This window comes from Lethenteron reissneri, chromosome 21 (genome assembly GCF_015708825.2).
Source record: "Lethenteron reissneri isolate LAM-NWPU_2019-01 chromosome 21, ASM1570882v1, whole genome shotgun sequence".
In the NCBI taxonomy this organism is placed as follows: domain Eukaryota; kingdom Metazoa; phylum Chordata; class Hyperoartia; order Petromyzontiformes; family Petromyzontidae; genus Lethenteron; species Lethenteron reissneri.
Window position 1 is genome coordinate 338,107 of NC_083799.1, and position 17,533 is coordinate 355,639.

The 17,533-nt window shown below is 40.0% G+C and overlaps 1 protein-coding gene across 2 annotated transcripts in view; it reads right to left on the minus strand.

Moving 5' to 3' along the window:
• Positions 1-17,533, minus strand: part of LOC133344998 (inactive dipeptidyl peptidase 10-like) — a 543,079-nt gene that overhangs the window by 38,835 nt on the left and 486,711 nt on the right. For both annotated transcript variants that reach the window (XM_061555335.1, XM_061555334.1), the window contains exons 12-16: positions 16,472-16,510; positions 12,104-12,211; positions 9,565-9,668; positions 5,852-5,899; positions 751-869 (exon numbers count right to left, since the gene is read on the minus strand). In XM_061555335.1, the coding sequence (XP_061411319.1) occupies positions 751-869; positions 5,852-5,899; positions 9,565-9,668; positions 12,104-12,211; positions 16,472-16,510 (418 nt within the window). The remainder of the gene's footprint in view (positions 1-750; positions 870-5,851; positions 5,900-9,564; positions 9,669-12,103; positions 12,212-16,471; positions 16,511-17,533) is intronic.

Genomic DNA, 17,533 nt, shown 5'->3' on the forward strand with positions numbered 1-17,533 from the left:
GGGTATGGCCCCTCGATACCTTCGGGAAGGGAGTTTTGCAACATTTGTATAATCCATAAACCATCACCTCCACAGTGCTGGATTACAGGCGTGTGCCACCACCGGTACACGAGCGCATGGGTGGCCAGCACCACGCCTGGCCACCTTTGTCTCCCCAGTGCTAATGTTTACACATCGCACAAGGTTCTCATTTGAGGCTGAGTCGACCTAGGGGAGGCCCAGTTTAAATAATCATCTCCGGTATTGGCCGTGAGCGGAAATCGAACCCGGTTCGCCGGGTCACCGGGCCACCAGCTTCGGAGCACAGTGTGCAAACCGAAGCGTTGCCGCTGCGCACAAAGACAAATATTTCCCATATTGCCTGAACAGACTGTTGGGGCAAGTACTGTTAAGCGAGCACCTAACAAGGCTGGCACAGCATGCGAGGGGGTGGGTGGCCAACACCACGCCCGGCCGCCTTTGTCTCCCGAGTGGCAATGTTTACACACCTCACCAGGTACTAATTTGAGGCTGAGTCAACCTATTGGAGGCCCAGGACCGGTTCAGATAATATAATCGTCACTGGTGTTGGCCGTGAGCGGGAATCGAACCCGGGTCGGCAAGTTCGTAATTCAGCGCGCGAACCACTATACTACCACTCCCCCACAATACACACACACACATTTGTGGCGATCGCGCATAAGGAGCTGTTTCAGTACAGCCTCACGCCATGATGGACAAAGGGCATGAGTGACCGTGAATGCAACTCACCCAGACAATGCAGCACAAAGTGCGAGCTGCCCGGACTGAAGATGGTACGGTAGTACATGCAGCCAGGGATGAGGTCACATGAGAGGCATTGCCGATTAAAAGTCCCTGTGGTCTCCGCACTGCAATTACAATCAAAGTACAAAGTAGTGCAACAAGCTAACTCAGACAAAAACATGTGGCCTACAGACAATGCACAGTTACAGTCAAGTCTATGCATCCAGACACTCAAGCAATGAAGTGCACGTGGTGCTCGTGTTGATTTGTGGCCCTCAACCAGTGGTGGAGACTCCACAGTCCCATGGTGGGGGCCAGTCTGCCAGAGAAGAAGCACTGTTGATTCACATTAAGCTACAGTAAAAAATCTCTGCATGGGTTCACATTGTGAGTTGTCTGAATCTATTACGACCCTGCCTCTTTTGTTGCATCACATCCACTCACCGTGCAGTATACACGCAAGGTGCCTCTGCAGCTTACACACTTAACAAAAATCGAATTTGTCGGCCATACATTTCCTCGGCCGTAATCCCATATGCACCGAGGTGGAATCCACATGGTACGTTTTCCACATTCATAATCACATTTGTCTTAAACACAATCTATGACGGGAAATTATGTCAGAATTCACATCGCAAAACGGGAACATGAAAAAAAAATTGGTATGGAAAAAAGAAGTGGCATGGCATGTTCGCACAGTATCTGACAAATCCTTCAAAGTTATCTAGCGAAGGCTCCAAATTCCAAATGATTTGATAAATCCCAATCGGGATTTGGTTTCGTCTCTCCGGAGTCAATACAATGACTATAGTACTTCCTTTTGAGACTTAAACAGTGGTTGCCTATGCGAAGACTGACCCCAATCATAGGAATGTGGAATTTCTGAATTGGAAATGTTTCACAGTTGTCAATGACCACTGCCCAATGTTTGTTTGAGTGGACTTGTGCCTGGTTTGTTTATCTATCGGGAATGGCAAGTGTAAACATATTGAGTGCATGACATTTGTCAACACGTTGATGCTTTTCAAAAAAAGGGAGTCATTGATTGTTTTCACCAAGCTGTGTAATTGCCGTGCATCACTCTTTCCTCTTTCTCTATTCTTCTGTCTCTTTTTTCTCCATTCCCTCCCCTTTTTCACTCACATCTCTCCGCTTTCTATACTTTCTCAGATCACAACAAGGATAAGCTCCTTTGGCTCCATCCAATCATTCCAGTTGCATCGATCCCTTGTACCCGAGTTTTGTTTTTTCTCTACTTCATTGTAAAAAAAGACCTTGAGTTATATAACAGGGATAATTCATATATGATTACCCAATAACAATTCACACAAAGCAAAACAAGTGGAAGCAATGGAAAGCGTGATACTCTCTGAGGCAGCTGCACACATGCGATCACGAGTTCACGGTGAAATAAATTAACAGCAATGCACTTATGATTGCACCACATTGTGTTTGGTACAGGCAGAACATAAAAGGTCAAGCTAAGCTACAATGCCGAATATTTGTAATAAAAACAGGCATTCTTATAATTCACTAATCCGTAACAGCATACATTTTCTGACAAGGAAATTAATTACAACACTATGTATTTGAACACGTATTCCCATTTTGTCGGGCTCTTCCAATGTAAATGCAAATGCCGTCACCAAAGAAGAATGGTTCATTCTCCTTGACGTCACCATTTCAGCTGTTGCGATAGAAATGTCGGTTCTTGCAAAGTACATGGTACATCTTTTTTTTTATGTGACGTTGAAATTGACTTTTCCAAGACGAAGGTACTCTGCAAACCCACTGGCTATTATCATAGATGTGTTCATGAAACCATCCAGATATATAAACACAGACACAACTTCAACCGACAGGATGGGTACAAACTGAGCAATCATTGGAAGGACGTTATTCACCAGGTAACGTCTTAACTGACTGTGATGTTTCCATCCTACCTGCCTATGTCAGCTGTTATTTCCGACTCTCCGTGTGTCTTTCTTTTTCTGTGCATCTCTCTCCGATCTCTACTCCAGTGACCCGGGTGCTGCTGCGGGGTCCACTTTCTGCCCCCCCCCCTTCTCTCACCCCCCCCCCCCTTCTCTCACCCCCCCACTCCCGAGTCTATATAACCTCGTGTCACGGCAGATCTCTCGCCTACTTTAGCAGTGTTTTCTTGCCGTGGTTGTCCCACCTGATGACGATTGCTTGTGTTGCGATAGAAACGTCGTGATCTATTATTTTTCTACCTACGTGACTTTACCGAAAGAACCAAAGAGTATGGATTCCTGCAGTCACGAAAGCTTCAAATCAAGATTGGTTTATACACAATTCATAATTCATTTTATAATTCCCAACTGAGAAATAACTACATTGATATCATCTCTTGTAACGATTCCTTTAATCCATGTTGAAGAGTATACAGTATTGGCCAACGCTACAAGTATTGTCCCTTATTTATTCGAAAAAAACACAACTATACAACATTAACATACACTAAATTAACATAAAACGTATGTAATTTAACGATGTAAATACTGTATCATCAGCAGCAGCCACTGTCTATCCACTGCTAGATGAAGGCTTCCCCACATCGTCACCATTTCTCAAAGTCCTGCGATGCCCCAATTCATGTCACTTGTTCTCATAAACTGATCTCATTGCTCTATCTCTGTGGTGGTCATCCTCGTGGGCATGATCTCCCCTTTGGCTGCCACTCCATTGTGAGTCCCATCCATGGGGAAAGAATGAATTAATTAGCATCGGATTGGACAGTGCATTGAAAACATGGAATAAAACGCAAATATACAACAAGATATCTGTATTTTTCGATTTAAAGCTTTCGTGACTGCAGGGATTCATCTTCTTGGTTCTTTCGGTAAAGTCACGTAGAAGGGAAGTAATAAAATAATAAAAGTAAAACATAATAAAACAATTCTCACGACGTTTCGGCCACAACGCAAGCAGCCGTCCTCAGGTGAAGAATGAGACAATGCCAAGCTAGGAGCTTATATATAAGCTGCGTTGGAGGTGGAAGAAAGAGCGCCTTAACAAAAGAATGTGCATATGAAGAGGAATTTAGCATATACATGGAAAATGCGTAGGAGGTGGGCGGGGGGGTTTTCAAAGTCATATTATGCCCATGCATTATGCAGGATCAACAGCACCAAGGGGGGGTGCAGGGATTAGCAGTAACAAAGGAAAGGAATGTTAATGATATGTAGCTGCAGTTACTCAACAACCACGTAGAAAACTAAAGTATAAACTACATAAAAAACTAAAGTATAAATTGCATAACACCATCAGTATACTTACTATACTCTACACTAAGCTGAGTTACTAACAGCAAGTAATACATTACAATTCTACGTCGTAAAAATTATATAATATGCTTCCATCTAAACTTTATTCTATTGTATCACACGAGCATATACCGTACTATATACTGCCAACATTAAATTATGTTGGCAGTATATAGTACGGTATATGCTCGTGTGATACAATAGAATAAAGTTTAGATGGAAGCATATTATATAATTTTTACGACGTAGAATTGTAATGTATTACTTGCTGTTAGTAACTCAGCTTAGTGTAGAGTATAGTAAGTATACTGATGGTGCTATGCAATTTATACTTTAGTTTTTTATGTAGTTTATACTTTAGTTTTCTACGTGGTTGTTGAGTAACTGCAGCTATATATCATTAACATTCCTTTCCTTTGTTACTGCTAATCCCTGCACCCCCCCTTGGTGCTGTTGATCCTGCATAATGCATGGGCATAATATGACTTTGAAACCCCCCCGCCCACCTCCTACGCATTTTCCATGTATATGCTAAATTCCTCTTCATATGCACATTCTTTTGTTAAGGCGCTCTTTCTTCCACCTCCAACGCAGCTTATATATAAGCTCCTAGCTTGGCATTGTCTCATTCTTCACCTGAGGACGGCTGCTTGCGTTGTGGCCGAAACGTCGTGAGAATTGTTTTATTATGTTTTATTTTTATTATTTTATTACTTCCCTTCTACGTGACTTTACCGAAAGAACCAAGAAGAAGATATCTGTAGCCACATACAATGTAGATAAGCATAAATACCGACAAAAATATAGCATACGTAAATTTCTTTAGATAAAAAGAGAACATATATCATACGACACACATGAAACTATGGGAGCATGAACATAGCAATAAGGGATGTCCATACGGTGGCACAAGCTAGCGACAGTATCATAAAACGCATGGAAATCCAGTGTCCTGTGGAATTGAGTTTGATTTGTCAACGGCCTATGACATCGGTAAAATGAATCCTGAGACCAACGTCTAATTGCAATAAGTGGCGCACTTTCAGCTGGATTAAGCAGCCTCTTGCACTTTGTGCATGACACCTGCATTAGTCATAGTGGGCAGCCACTGCTACACACTCTCAGTAGGTGAGTGTGTGGGAGTGCTGAGTATCTGGTGAGTGTGTCTAGTATGTGTTAGCAGTAAATGGTCGGGTGTAAGGTGAGCAGTCAGTGTTATGGTGTTTAGTGAATGTCTTGTGAGTGAGTTTTATGGTGATTTTCAGCTGAGTGGTCTCAAGTTAATATTGGTGACATGGCCTAGCGGCAGCACATTTTCCGATTGTTTCATAGCTTCATGGCTCGAATCCAGCAGCCGCCACGACTATTACTGCAAGTGTAATAACCACAATGGTATGCAACACCTGCTAATACAGGTGGACGTGGAAGATCCCCCGGCGTCATGTCAAATTCTAAAATTACTCGTACATTATTCAATTGGGACTATACATAGCAATCATAACCCCGTACTAGCAGACTAATTCTTCAGATCACTCTTGCAAATAGACGTATCCTGGTCTCTCAAGTTCTCACCTAGTTAAGCTAAATAAACTTGAAACTCGTCCTGGGCAACATAAATGACAATATGACATCCACAACAGCGTCCAGGTGGAGTATATTTAGATTGTGCACGAAGGACGTGATGGGAAAAAAACATTTAGCGAGCTGCATTCGTACAAATACATATAACGAAAGCATTGCACACTTGTGTTTGACTTAACCATTCTTTTACAGAACACCTCGACATTCCACACACGTTCTCCCATTGGGCCACTGCTCACCTGTACAGTTGGCGACGCTTAGATGAATCCTCTGTGCTCAGAAAGTACCTGGACGAGAAAACGGAACATTGAGCACCAACGGTTAAGCCACAATTCTTTATAAGAAGAAGAAAAACTATTAAATTAAAATAAAACACTTATCAGCTCAGAGATGGTTTGCCAAACATTTAAAAATGGTGCCCTCTCTGGTTGTGTTTTTGTTTCTATTCTGTGTTCATTTGATTTTAATTTCGCCCCCCTTCAACTAGCAAATCTTGAATTACGCTAACATAGGCAGGACAGCAGTCATCATGCTGCCAGGATAGTAAATGTAATACGTATAACCCTTGTTTCTGTTTCCAAATTAGTATCACTTTGCATTATTTTATTGGCACGTGTACAACGTGATTGCATAATCGGTTTTGCTAAATATGTGGCTTGCAAAGATTGTGATAAAACATACGTTGAAATAATAGCAGAACATTTAACAAAAAATGCTAAATCTCCATCATTAAATGTTGTTCAGCACAAACCACTGGGAATGCAAAAATGCTTTGGTAAGGCACCAGAGAATGGTAGATATCTTTATTCATGTTGAAAATCACGTAAACTCATTAATACGTAACAAAAATATATATAATAACAAAACAAATCTATCCATGAAATGTTTTTCTACTGGGGGTTAAAGATAATAATTGTTGGCAATAGACAAATGTTCCAAGCACAACATTTCATCATCGGTTATAGTCGGTGCGGGGGGGAGGCTTGGCAACTTGTGCTAATGATTTAAAAGCTGAACGTAATACATGTTTTTACAAAAAAATAAACAATAAAACAATGGATGCTTTTTTTTTTCTTCTTGGTTCTTTCGGTAAAGTCACGTAGAAGGGAAGTAATAAAATAATAAAAATAAAACATAATAAAATAATATAATATAATAATATAAGTAATATAAATAATAATATTTATATTATTTATAATATAATAATAAAAATAATATAATTATTTTATTTTATTATGTTTTATTTTTATTATTGTATTACTTCCCTTCTACGTGACTTTACCGAAAGAACCAAGAAGATGAATCCCTGCAGTCACGAAAGCTTTAAATCGAAATGGATGCTTTATTGATACCATTTTAAATAAAAAAAAATGTATACGGTTATAATTTATTCAACAGTTAAAAAAAAATTACCTCGTGGCTTTATCTACAATAATGAATATGAACTGCCAATTACAGTGCAAATTTATTTTGTCCTATTTTCATGGTAATGCAATTCATTTGGTTATATCTATGATAAATTAAACCCTGTTATGCATATGATTTGCGTAGCAATCACACTTCGATAATGCCTTTGTTCAGAAGTGCAGCAGCGCATCACTGGTGCCTGACGCAACACCGAGAACCCTTATCTTCACAACGCAATGCAATGGCCAGAGGATAGAGTTTGGATGGGAAAAGAGGCTGGCTTAACCCTTGCACCTTTGACATTATTTTGTTTTCTTAACCGAGGCCCTGAAACAGGAGCCTTTTCGCCTGCCTGTAATTGCGTTTGACCCTAACGTGGCAACTGGAACTGCCATGTGAATGTGAATAAGATATTGCGTCTCTTTTGGCCTTTGATCCGACGCTCATGAAATATAGCGCTGGGCTATTAAATACTCAGGGAATCAATGTTGAAATAAAACCAATCATGAGCACTACATTTCCAACTGTACATTTAAATATATATCCAGTATATATATCTATATCTACAGCTTTATATACAATATGTGCAAGCAGGTACGTAGTTTTGCAAATATATAGACAGGTCAGACAGTTCTCCACAGTAGATGGATACACAGATACTAAACATAGATCTAAAAAGGTGGTGTTTTGGTAAATGCACTCAACTCACAATCACAAGGTTGCAAGTTGACGTATGACTTTGTGGAAGGCAAATCGTTTTTCAGTGGATATTCTGGCCCCTGCCATGGGAATGTGGAATTAACATCACTGGCTACAGGCTACCAAGAGTGATAAGTGTTGGTCCATTTGCTCGTTATACCAGGGAGACATTTTGACTTCACTTTTGACTTCTACTAGAAATTTGTGGAAGTGTCTGAGATTTACACACTCAATCTTAACAAATGCTATGGAAACTTGTGTACCCCAAACGGGCACATGATAATGCACACTCTGCCAATATACACTCATCCCAGCGCCCCTCAGGTCAGGCTACCTAATGCTGGCAGCACAGGCGACTCTTGGTCGGTCCTAGAACCAAGACGATATCACGAATCTCACAGCCTTGTCACTGCTTGAGCCACCTTTTATGAAGCGCTAATTTCAGGGGTCTGAATGGACAGAAGTCCGAAGTGGCTCGGACTGGGCTGTACGCTAGATGTTCCAGAACAATGCATTCCACATTACCCAATAATCCCATCATTGAACGTGCAGATCGTAGGGTGTGTATTGTTGTGCTGAATCACCATTCCCTTTCTCAACAGTCTGAATTTATGTGTCAGTATTTCTGAAAAATATTCCTAAACAAACCCTGCATACCCAAAAAGCTGCCGTCATTACTTTTCCGACAGAAGATTGTGGCTCAAATGTTTAATTTACCGAAGAACCTGATTGTTTCCATGCAGTGCTCTGGCACTCACTCTGCAGCTCATAATGGCAGTGATGATGTGAGAAAACAATGTGTCGACTTCACAACGCCAAGAAGGCGTGACGATTGTGAATCCTGTTTGCTTTATAAGCTCCTGTTAACATGTTTGGCATTGCAACATTTGGCATCAATCTTTTTTATTTTTTCATGAATTATTGAATTAACTGTTCCAACAGTTCTCCCTATGCAGTATGTGATGCATTACAACTTGTCCATCATCCCAAATCAACCTCTCCAGTCTCCACATGAGTGACGTTGGTTGGAGTTGAAGCATCGACCAGCCTACCACTTCTCCTGTCGTCACAAACGCATTCTTATTGCTATGATTTAACAGTTGTCACCTCGTCATAGCTTAATGCTTTAATACATTCCACTTATCTTTACACACTCAAGAGGACAAAAGGTGAATGAATAACAGATTGTTGTACTTTTAATCGACAGTTGTGCTAGGGTGCCGCCATCTTGGATGACATACGTTGTTGAAGCACCTCGTGGCAACATTTGGAAAAATATATTTTACAAGAGCACCAGAGTCATGACCTATTCAATGTGCAAAGCCCACTAGTGTACATTACAGCATGATTGAAAATCTCTTTAGAACTTGAAATAGCCTCATATATATCAGGCTAAGATATGGACAGTGGCCCCTCTTCCCATTGCTATAAAGAAGCATCCCTGTTTTTTTGGTTTTGTGCATGGATACCATTTTCAAAACAGTTCTTTAATTTTGTATCGATACAAGAGTCTTGTGTCTGTTTATTTGAACAATGAGATCTCACTGTTCATCTGAGATGGGGCTAATGACCTGTTAAATGAGTGGAATAAAAGGGGGCACAAGAAGAAACACATTGGCAAAAGTGGGAAAAACAGCATTTGGTCGAGGTCATTGGCCAAGCTGAGCTATCTGAATCAGTCATGATCCGGCCCCTACTGCTGCCACCGCTGCTGCAGCTTTAATACTATCTACATACGGTAAACCATTCAGCAATGTAATACATAAACAACAGTATAATCACATTATCTTTGCTATGTAAGGACAATTTTTTTGTGAGCGAGTGCTGGTTGCACGTGGCGACTTACACTTTTTGTTGGCGTTCATTATAAGCCAGAATCTTCGTCACCTCCCAGTTTCCCGAAGTAATGAACCTCACGATGGCCTGCCCTCCTCCTCCAACGATCCCCCGCTGCCATGATACAAAGAGTATAATTAAACAATCGTCTTAATTGGCCTTAATTCAACAACTTTGGTATCACAATGTCAAATAATCTGTCGCTCCAGACACACGGCGTCAATTCTTATTATGGTCAAATTGCACATCTAAAAACTAAGTGCTTGCTTCGTACCAAAATAAATTGAGGATAATATGTTCATGCCGAGAAAATGTTAAGATGTTCATGTCTGACTTAATCGAGCCGATTCACATTAACATTAAGATATGTGTGCGTGTACACGTGTACCAGGTGCCGCAGACGGCGTTGATTGCTGAGCGCGTCACGAGGGACGTGTTTAACAATCATCGGGTGCGTGCAGCGTGGAACAAACTAATTGGTATTTGAACGGGGAGTAAATTGCTAAGCGCGGAAAGACTTAGCGTACATGGTGGGTCGCGAGAACTGGGATTTGGAAAACAGTGACCTCGTGAATAAGCAGTAGTTTTGTTACATGGAGCACAAAAATGTAACAGCGAAGGGAGTGGTGAATGAGTGCACTGCATGCGCACATACACAGTTGCCGCCAGGTGGCACAATATGCCCCTAGATCAGAAGTTGGCAAACAACGTAACGAGAAGTGCCATTTTTTTCTTCTGAATTCGGTAAAAAAAACTAAAAATATTTCCAGAGCTGCAATGCACGTGAATACGAGATTGGTGACCTTTCTAAATAACGTCACGAAGCAGTCCTTAAATAGCCGCATGCGGCTCCGGAGGCGCAGGTTGCAGACCCCTGCCGGAGATGCAAATCAACCCAGAGCAAAAGCGCATGCAAATTGGTTTCACGTACGTGGTTCAGATTTGAATGATTGTCATTTCAAATAAAAAAAAAGCCAGATGACCCCTAACCAAGGTTGGCGAGTACATGTTTAATCACGCAGGATTAAATACCTTTCAGCAAAATAAAATGCATAGTTGAGCCATGCGAAACTATTTTCCTTACAGTGTTAATGACTGGAAAGCACTTGCTGTTCATTAAGGACTGTAATCAAGCATAATAACGATACAAATGCACTTAACCATTCATGGCATATGCTATCATGCGAAAGCCTAAACTCATACACGAGTAAACATAAAAATTAACCCCTTTATCACATCTTAAATTATGGTTAAAATATATGTATGGTGTAAAAATTTTAAGCATACGTTTTTAGAGAATAGGTTTTTCCCCTTTTTTCTGTCAACAAAACAGGTGTTAAGATGTTAAAACACCAAACTGAAACCTTTTACAAGAAATCATGTCTGAATTAACCACAATACTTGTGGCCAGAATGCAAACAAAAAACATACTCTGATAATATATGCATTATCTTTTAAACTGATTGGTCAACACCAGATACACCTTTCTTTCGAGCCTAGTCTCGTTGCATATATTATCAGAGTATGTTTTTTGTTTGCATTCTGACCACAAGTATTGTGGTTAATTCAGACATGATTTCTTGTAAAAGGTTTCAGTTTTTTTTACATCTTAACACCTGTTTTGTTGCCATAAAAAAGGGGAAAAACCTATTCTCATATTTTGGTACTGACAAAGCAGGTCCCATGACATACGTTGTTAATTATATTTTAAGGTACCTTTATTTGTATTTGTAAATGGCAGCTCCTCACACTAGAGCAAACCTTTTTTGTATTGATCATATTCTCAGTGCTTATGGATCGGCTTCAGCAATGCCTTGAGATTATTGGTTGCTTCATTGAAATAATTGATATCAGAAAGGAAGGTTCCCGCAATATTGTCAACATATCACTCGCATTCATATTTCTTAAAGAAATTTTCGATTTATTTTGGTCGTGTTTGATTTGCAATGGGGGGAGGCTTTGTGTAAAACACAATATTTCACCCTAATGTGGCTGTTGGACTTTTTTTTGCTTCTTGCTTGTGAAAACGTTGTGACAGCGCTCCTCAATATAACTGTCTTCAATTACACAACGTCGAAAATAGCATGATGGATCGAAAGTGCATTTGACCGAAGAAAATTCCATGACGTGGGGATGGTATTCGTGTAGCTGATTCAGAGAAAATACACGATGCTTGATGTGCTGTAAAAATGTAGCCCTTACTGTATAATAAAAGTAGACAATATATAACCTCCGAGTATTAAAAACACACATTGGCTGTAAACTGATTTTTAGCAAAAAAAATGCAGTTTTTTTCTTATGTTGGAAACATCATTACGATCATTGCGATCATTTGTGACGTTTATTCGCCTCAAATGATAGATGACACATTTAAGAAGTACACATGCTCGTTAGTGGTGAACATCTACATACATTTGAATATGACGTTGAATGTACAAAGTGTTCAATTGTTGTTTACTTGTCACAGCCGTCCATTTCATCTACACAACCGACTTCTCCCACTCTGGTACCGGCTTCATGTGCTCATAAAGATTACAAGCGAAGGTTACCTGAAGTGCAAACATGGCAATGTGATGGAAGTCTCCTCTCGCTCCTTGCTTGGCAGGCACTGGCAAGAAAAACTTGGATCCATCTCTGGAGAACACTGGCGCTTCATCCTACACAAGCAGAGACAGACGGATGGGGGAGGGTGGACAGATGCGCAGACCAATGGACAGAGAGGGATATAGGTGGCATTAAAGTAGCATTCCGTCCCACTCGTCACATGTTTATTCGTGTGTCAGTTCTGGTTTGGGTTGCAATGTGACCTCGGTCCATAGCCTTCTATTGCAATGGACTCGACATTGCACATTCTAACCATATTGTAAATGGGTCAGAGCTTAAAAATATTTTACCTGGGCAATTTTGAAGTCACGAAAAAAATCATGCTTTTGGAATGACCTCAGATTTACAGTCAAATGTATGGTCATTAAAAGGGTTAAACCCTCAATATCAACATTTTATCATGAAACAGTGCGCATACTAGTTTTTTTGGGGGGTGTTGAAGCAAACATTTTACTTTAAAAATTTGACCTCTTGACTGTGACACAAAATATAGTTTCCTAAATTTCGAAAATTAGGCCTACAGTAGCTCCAGCATAAATAACATGAACTGTTTAAATATAAACTTAACAAATATTTACAGCCGTTGGAAACGTAGTTGTAATTGGTAAATTTTTACCAAAACAAATGCACAACCTAACACTACTGCAGTTCTTTATATTAAGTATAATTCTTAAATTGAGTGAATGTCATAGCATTTTTAAGATAAGTGCATTAAATCAACAGGGTAAATCTTCGTAGTCTATCTTTCATGCCAATCATCTCGATAGCCGCACCTCCAATTATCACGGTAGGCTATGTACGGTACGAAAGAAGTTCAACATAAATACATATCAATCATAATATCTGTCATCTTGTTGATGACTTTCAGCACCGAGTTGCTAGTCAACCTACTTTTCCCTCTGCTTTTACTCCACTCCATATGTTCTCAACAACATTCCCTTTTCACTCAATCCCCAAAAATCTCTGAACAATAGAAAGTTGATTTTTATAATCTTCTTCTTCTTTAGTGCTGCCTAACGGCGTGTGCGACTTCACGATGATATTGGTCCCGGTCTAGCACGGCGTGTAGAGTTTGTGCTGTTGTTAATTGTAGCCATGTTTTGATGTTACTGAGCCATGTCGTTTTTGGCCGTCCTGGTCGTTTTTTCCCTTCGATTTTTCCTTCCAGGATTAGCTTTAATAGCTGGTATTTGTGGTCGTTTCGGGCAATGTGGCCTAGGTAGTAACACTTCCTGCTAATGATGGTCTTCAGCAGTTGCCTGTCAGTGCCCATATCTTGCAGAACTTGTATATTGGTGGTTTTGGCTGTCCATGGGATTTTCAGCATTCTTCGATACAGCCACATCTCGAAAGCTTCGAGCCTTTTTGTTGCTGTTGTTGTCAGTGTCCACGTCTCTACTCCGTACAGCAAAATTGACCAGATGTAGCATTTCAGTGTGCGCAGTTTTAGTGATGTACTCAAGTTGCGGTCTGCAAGGAGTGTTTTCCATTTAATAAATGCTTGCCTTGCTTGTTCAATTCTGCTCTTGATTTCGACTTCATGGTTCAACTGATCGTCAATGATTACACCAAGGTATTTAAATCGGTGTACTTGTTCCAATTTTTCGCTGCCAAGCTTGATTGTTATTTCACTTGTAGTTCGGCTGACCTTCATAACCTTTGTTTTCTTTTCATTAATTCGTAAGCCCCATATTTGACTCTCTGTGGCAACCTCGTCCAAGATTTGTTGTAGGTCTTGTTCCGAATCAGCCAGCAGTGCAGTGTCATCGGCATACCTGATGTTGTTGATGTATTGTCCATTGACTTTAATACCAATGTTTTTATCTGCTAGTGTTCGATCAAAAATCTGCTCCGAGTAAATGTTGAAAAGACTGGGTGAAAGTGGGCAGCCTTGTCGTACACCTTTTTGTATTGGTGTTGGGTCTGTCAATTCGTTGTCATATCGGAGTTGGGCTGTTTGCTTCCAATAAAGAGCAATGATGAAGTTGATGTCGTTTTTATCTAGTCCCAGTTGTTTTAATAGAGCTGCTAGTCGGTCGTGGTCGACTGAGTCAAAGGCTTTCTCGTAATCTATGAAGCAGATGTATACTTCTTTCTGATGTTTTATAATCTACTTGCTCTTAAGTGTGGAACATATTTTCCCATTCTGACAACAGCTTATCTAAAAAGGATTCACTTTTTGAATCCCCTTAATGTATTTAACATACGAAATGAATACTCTTTGGTTCTTTCGGTAAAGTCACGTAGGTATAAAATAAATCACTACGTTTCAGGCACAACTCAAGCGTCCGTCATCAGGTGGGAAAGCATGGTCTGCTGCTGAGGCAGACTGTTTTAAAAGGTTTGAAATGGGTGTAGCCCAAGGGTCATAAAGAAGTGGCCGGGGCTAGTGATGTTAATGTGAGAAATTAGCATGTAACTGTAAGATAAGACTTTCGGCTGGGACTGGAATTTAAGTCAACCCAATCAACCTCTGGGTGCTAGTTTTCAGAAGCAAAATTATAAATAGTTTATATTTGGATTTACCTCACCGTATGCAAAAATAATAGCTTTCCAGCCTTTTTAGAATATCATTAGCATTTACATCAGATGCTCAATCATTCAGGATATATGTGTAGTGACAAACTCGGAGATGATAAGACTTGGAGGCAACTTCTTTATTAGTGAGCACCATCGTGGTTAACACACTTAATATTTAGTCCGTCTATTATCGGCTACGCTACTCAGCCAGGACAGTTGGTAGGCTGCCTGACTAGCGGCGCCCCGAGATGGTAGAGATGGAGACGACGACGAGAAGAATGGTGAAGACGAAGAGAAGAATGGTAAAGATGATTAAAGAATGGCGACGATGGACTTCAGCAGCATGACGGGGATCCCACTCCAACAACCGCCCCGAGGTCCCCTACAAGGGCCCCTCTTATACTGTCAGTGTGGCCACGCCCCCTTTCTGGAACCTACTAGCAGGTTCCTGGTGGGCCCATTCTGTGACCTTTTCCCTAGATCCTCCTCTCGTGATTATCCTAGCCTGCTGACATCAGGACTGCCGTATGCCGCAGACCCCCTTTTCTGCCAGCAGCCAGCGCTATGCCACTACATATGTATGATTAACTTCTTTCTCACCATACGTAGCCAACCGTGCTAATCGGAGGTGCGAGGGAAGGATAACAACAGTCTCGATTTTTCCATATGTATTAGATATACAGAATATGTATATTATGTGGCTTGTCATTAGCTTAGCTTCACAATGTTAAACCCGACCAAAATTGTATCCAAAAAATATATGTTTCATTTTACCAACTAAACTTGTGTATGATTTTTTATTTAAAGCTTTCGTGACTGCAGGGATTCATATTCTTGGTTCTTTCGGTAAAGTCACGTAGAAGGAATTGTCAAACAAGAAATATGGAGTTTCTACTATCTGTAAATATATATTACGTGGTTCTGTGTGATTATTATTCAGTATTAAACTTTACCAACAGATTAAGAATGTTTTGAACAGCATTTGTCGAAAGATCATAATTTATTTTTTTGTTTTAAGATTAAGAACTGCCCTTCTGGAACTCCCCAAGTAAAAAGTGTAGCACGTTGGGCAGGGAATATTCCACAGAAGATTAGTGTTGACATGAGAAAGCATCTATAAAAATTAGGAGTTGACCTATACATTTATTTTTTCATGGAAGACACAGGGTATCCCGTCTCAAAACACGAGAAACTCACGACAGCGCACGCCCCATGGGACGCGGTGGGAATGATGATGATGATAATAGTGACATCATGCCTTGGGTTTGTCACCATTATTTATTGATGCAAATAATATTTAAATTGTATTTTTTCGAGCCATCGAAGCAACAACCCATCGATACAAAAGTCCGCTGACGTTCTGCAGAAGATGATGCAAGAAAACTACTTCGGGAATATTCTGAATGGGCACCAGTTACCAAACACTACATGGAGCCCCATATAATTAAACAAGTGTTATTAAAGTATAAATGATAATTAAACAAGTTTAGTTATAATTTATACTTTAATAAAGGGACATCTCAACAATGGAGTGACCAATATTTTGTGCAAATGCCAAGGTTGTGTACCTAAGGCCATCCAACAAGAGTTGGAAAGACCTTCAATGGGAAAGACAGATGGTTGAGGGCTGGAAAAAGCAACACTCCAACACTGGTTCCAAGTCTTTACCCAATGTGAATTAAGTTGAAGGATCTTTTTTATCACGTAATTTTAAGACTTTAAAGTTTAAGAGATTAATTAACTGTAATTTGGATGGAAATCCTTGGGAAATAGAGCAATCAAAAGATACTCACCTGCCTGGGTAGCCAAGCCTCCGACATTTCTCGATGCCTCTGTGATATACAAAAAAACGTACACGGATTACATAAAAGTATCTGAATGTTACAAAAAATAACATCATGCCACATATAATATTCAACTAAAAATATATATATCTTTCTGTCAAAAGTCATATCGATTTCAGATATTTTTTCATAGAATACATAAGTAGACAATGTCTCCTTCACATATCTGTCTCTTCACATAAAAGATAAATAAAATTCTTACATAACCCATCAGCTGCACAGCCTCCTGGGAGTGCATAATTTCAGCAGCATTGATTCAAGCAAACTCTAGACCAGTTCCAACATAAGTATCCTCCACAACAACACTAACGCTCATTTAGTTTAACAAATTTAATATAATTTTTTAGCGTGCAGTCATTGGTGACTAGCGAGAACTTGTTGCAAATGTGGGCGGTTGTGAGAATTCCAACCCAGAATCTCAATGGCTACAGTTCACTAGTAGGCTTTAAAAGGTCAAAGGAAACCATTGTTTGAAGCATAGCAATCTTCATATCAGGTTTGCAATAGATCTTCACTTCTGATGTGCACTTTACTTCACCGGAATGGTTATTAAGTAATCCTTTTTTTGTTATTTTTAGCTTCACCAGATCCCGAGGGAGAACAGCTAACTCTAGTGGGTTTTCTAACGTTATCTCTGAGAGCCATATTATGCATCGTTTGATACTATTAATACACTCTTAATTATTTAACGTCAGAAAATCTGTATGTGATGCACTCAGACGATACATGTTTTTCAGGATCTAATGGCTGTACAATGTTAATCAAAGTTTTGTTTACTTCTATATTGACCAATGGATTACTGTTGATATAGGAACACCCTAAACAACGATTAAATTATTTCATCACATTGTGAGTATTGATCAAATCACTCGGGGATTGGAATCACTACTCCTGCTTTATTGCTACAGCCTTGTAACACCTGCTACTGGGCAGCCATACACATCCCCATGATCTATTGGCTTCGTGCGCCGTGGTGTACATCCACTCTCCTAACCCAGCAGTATTTATTAA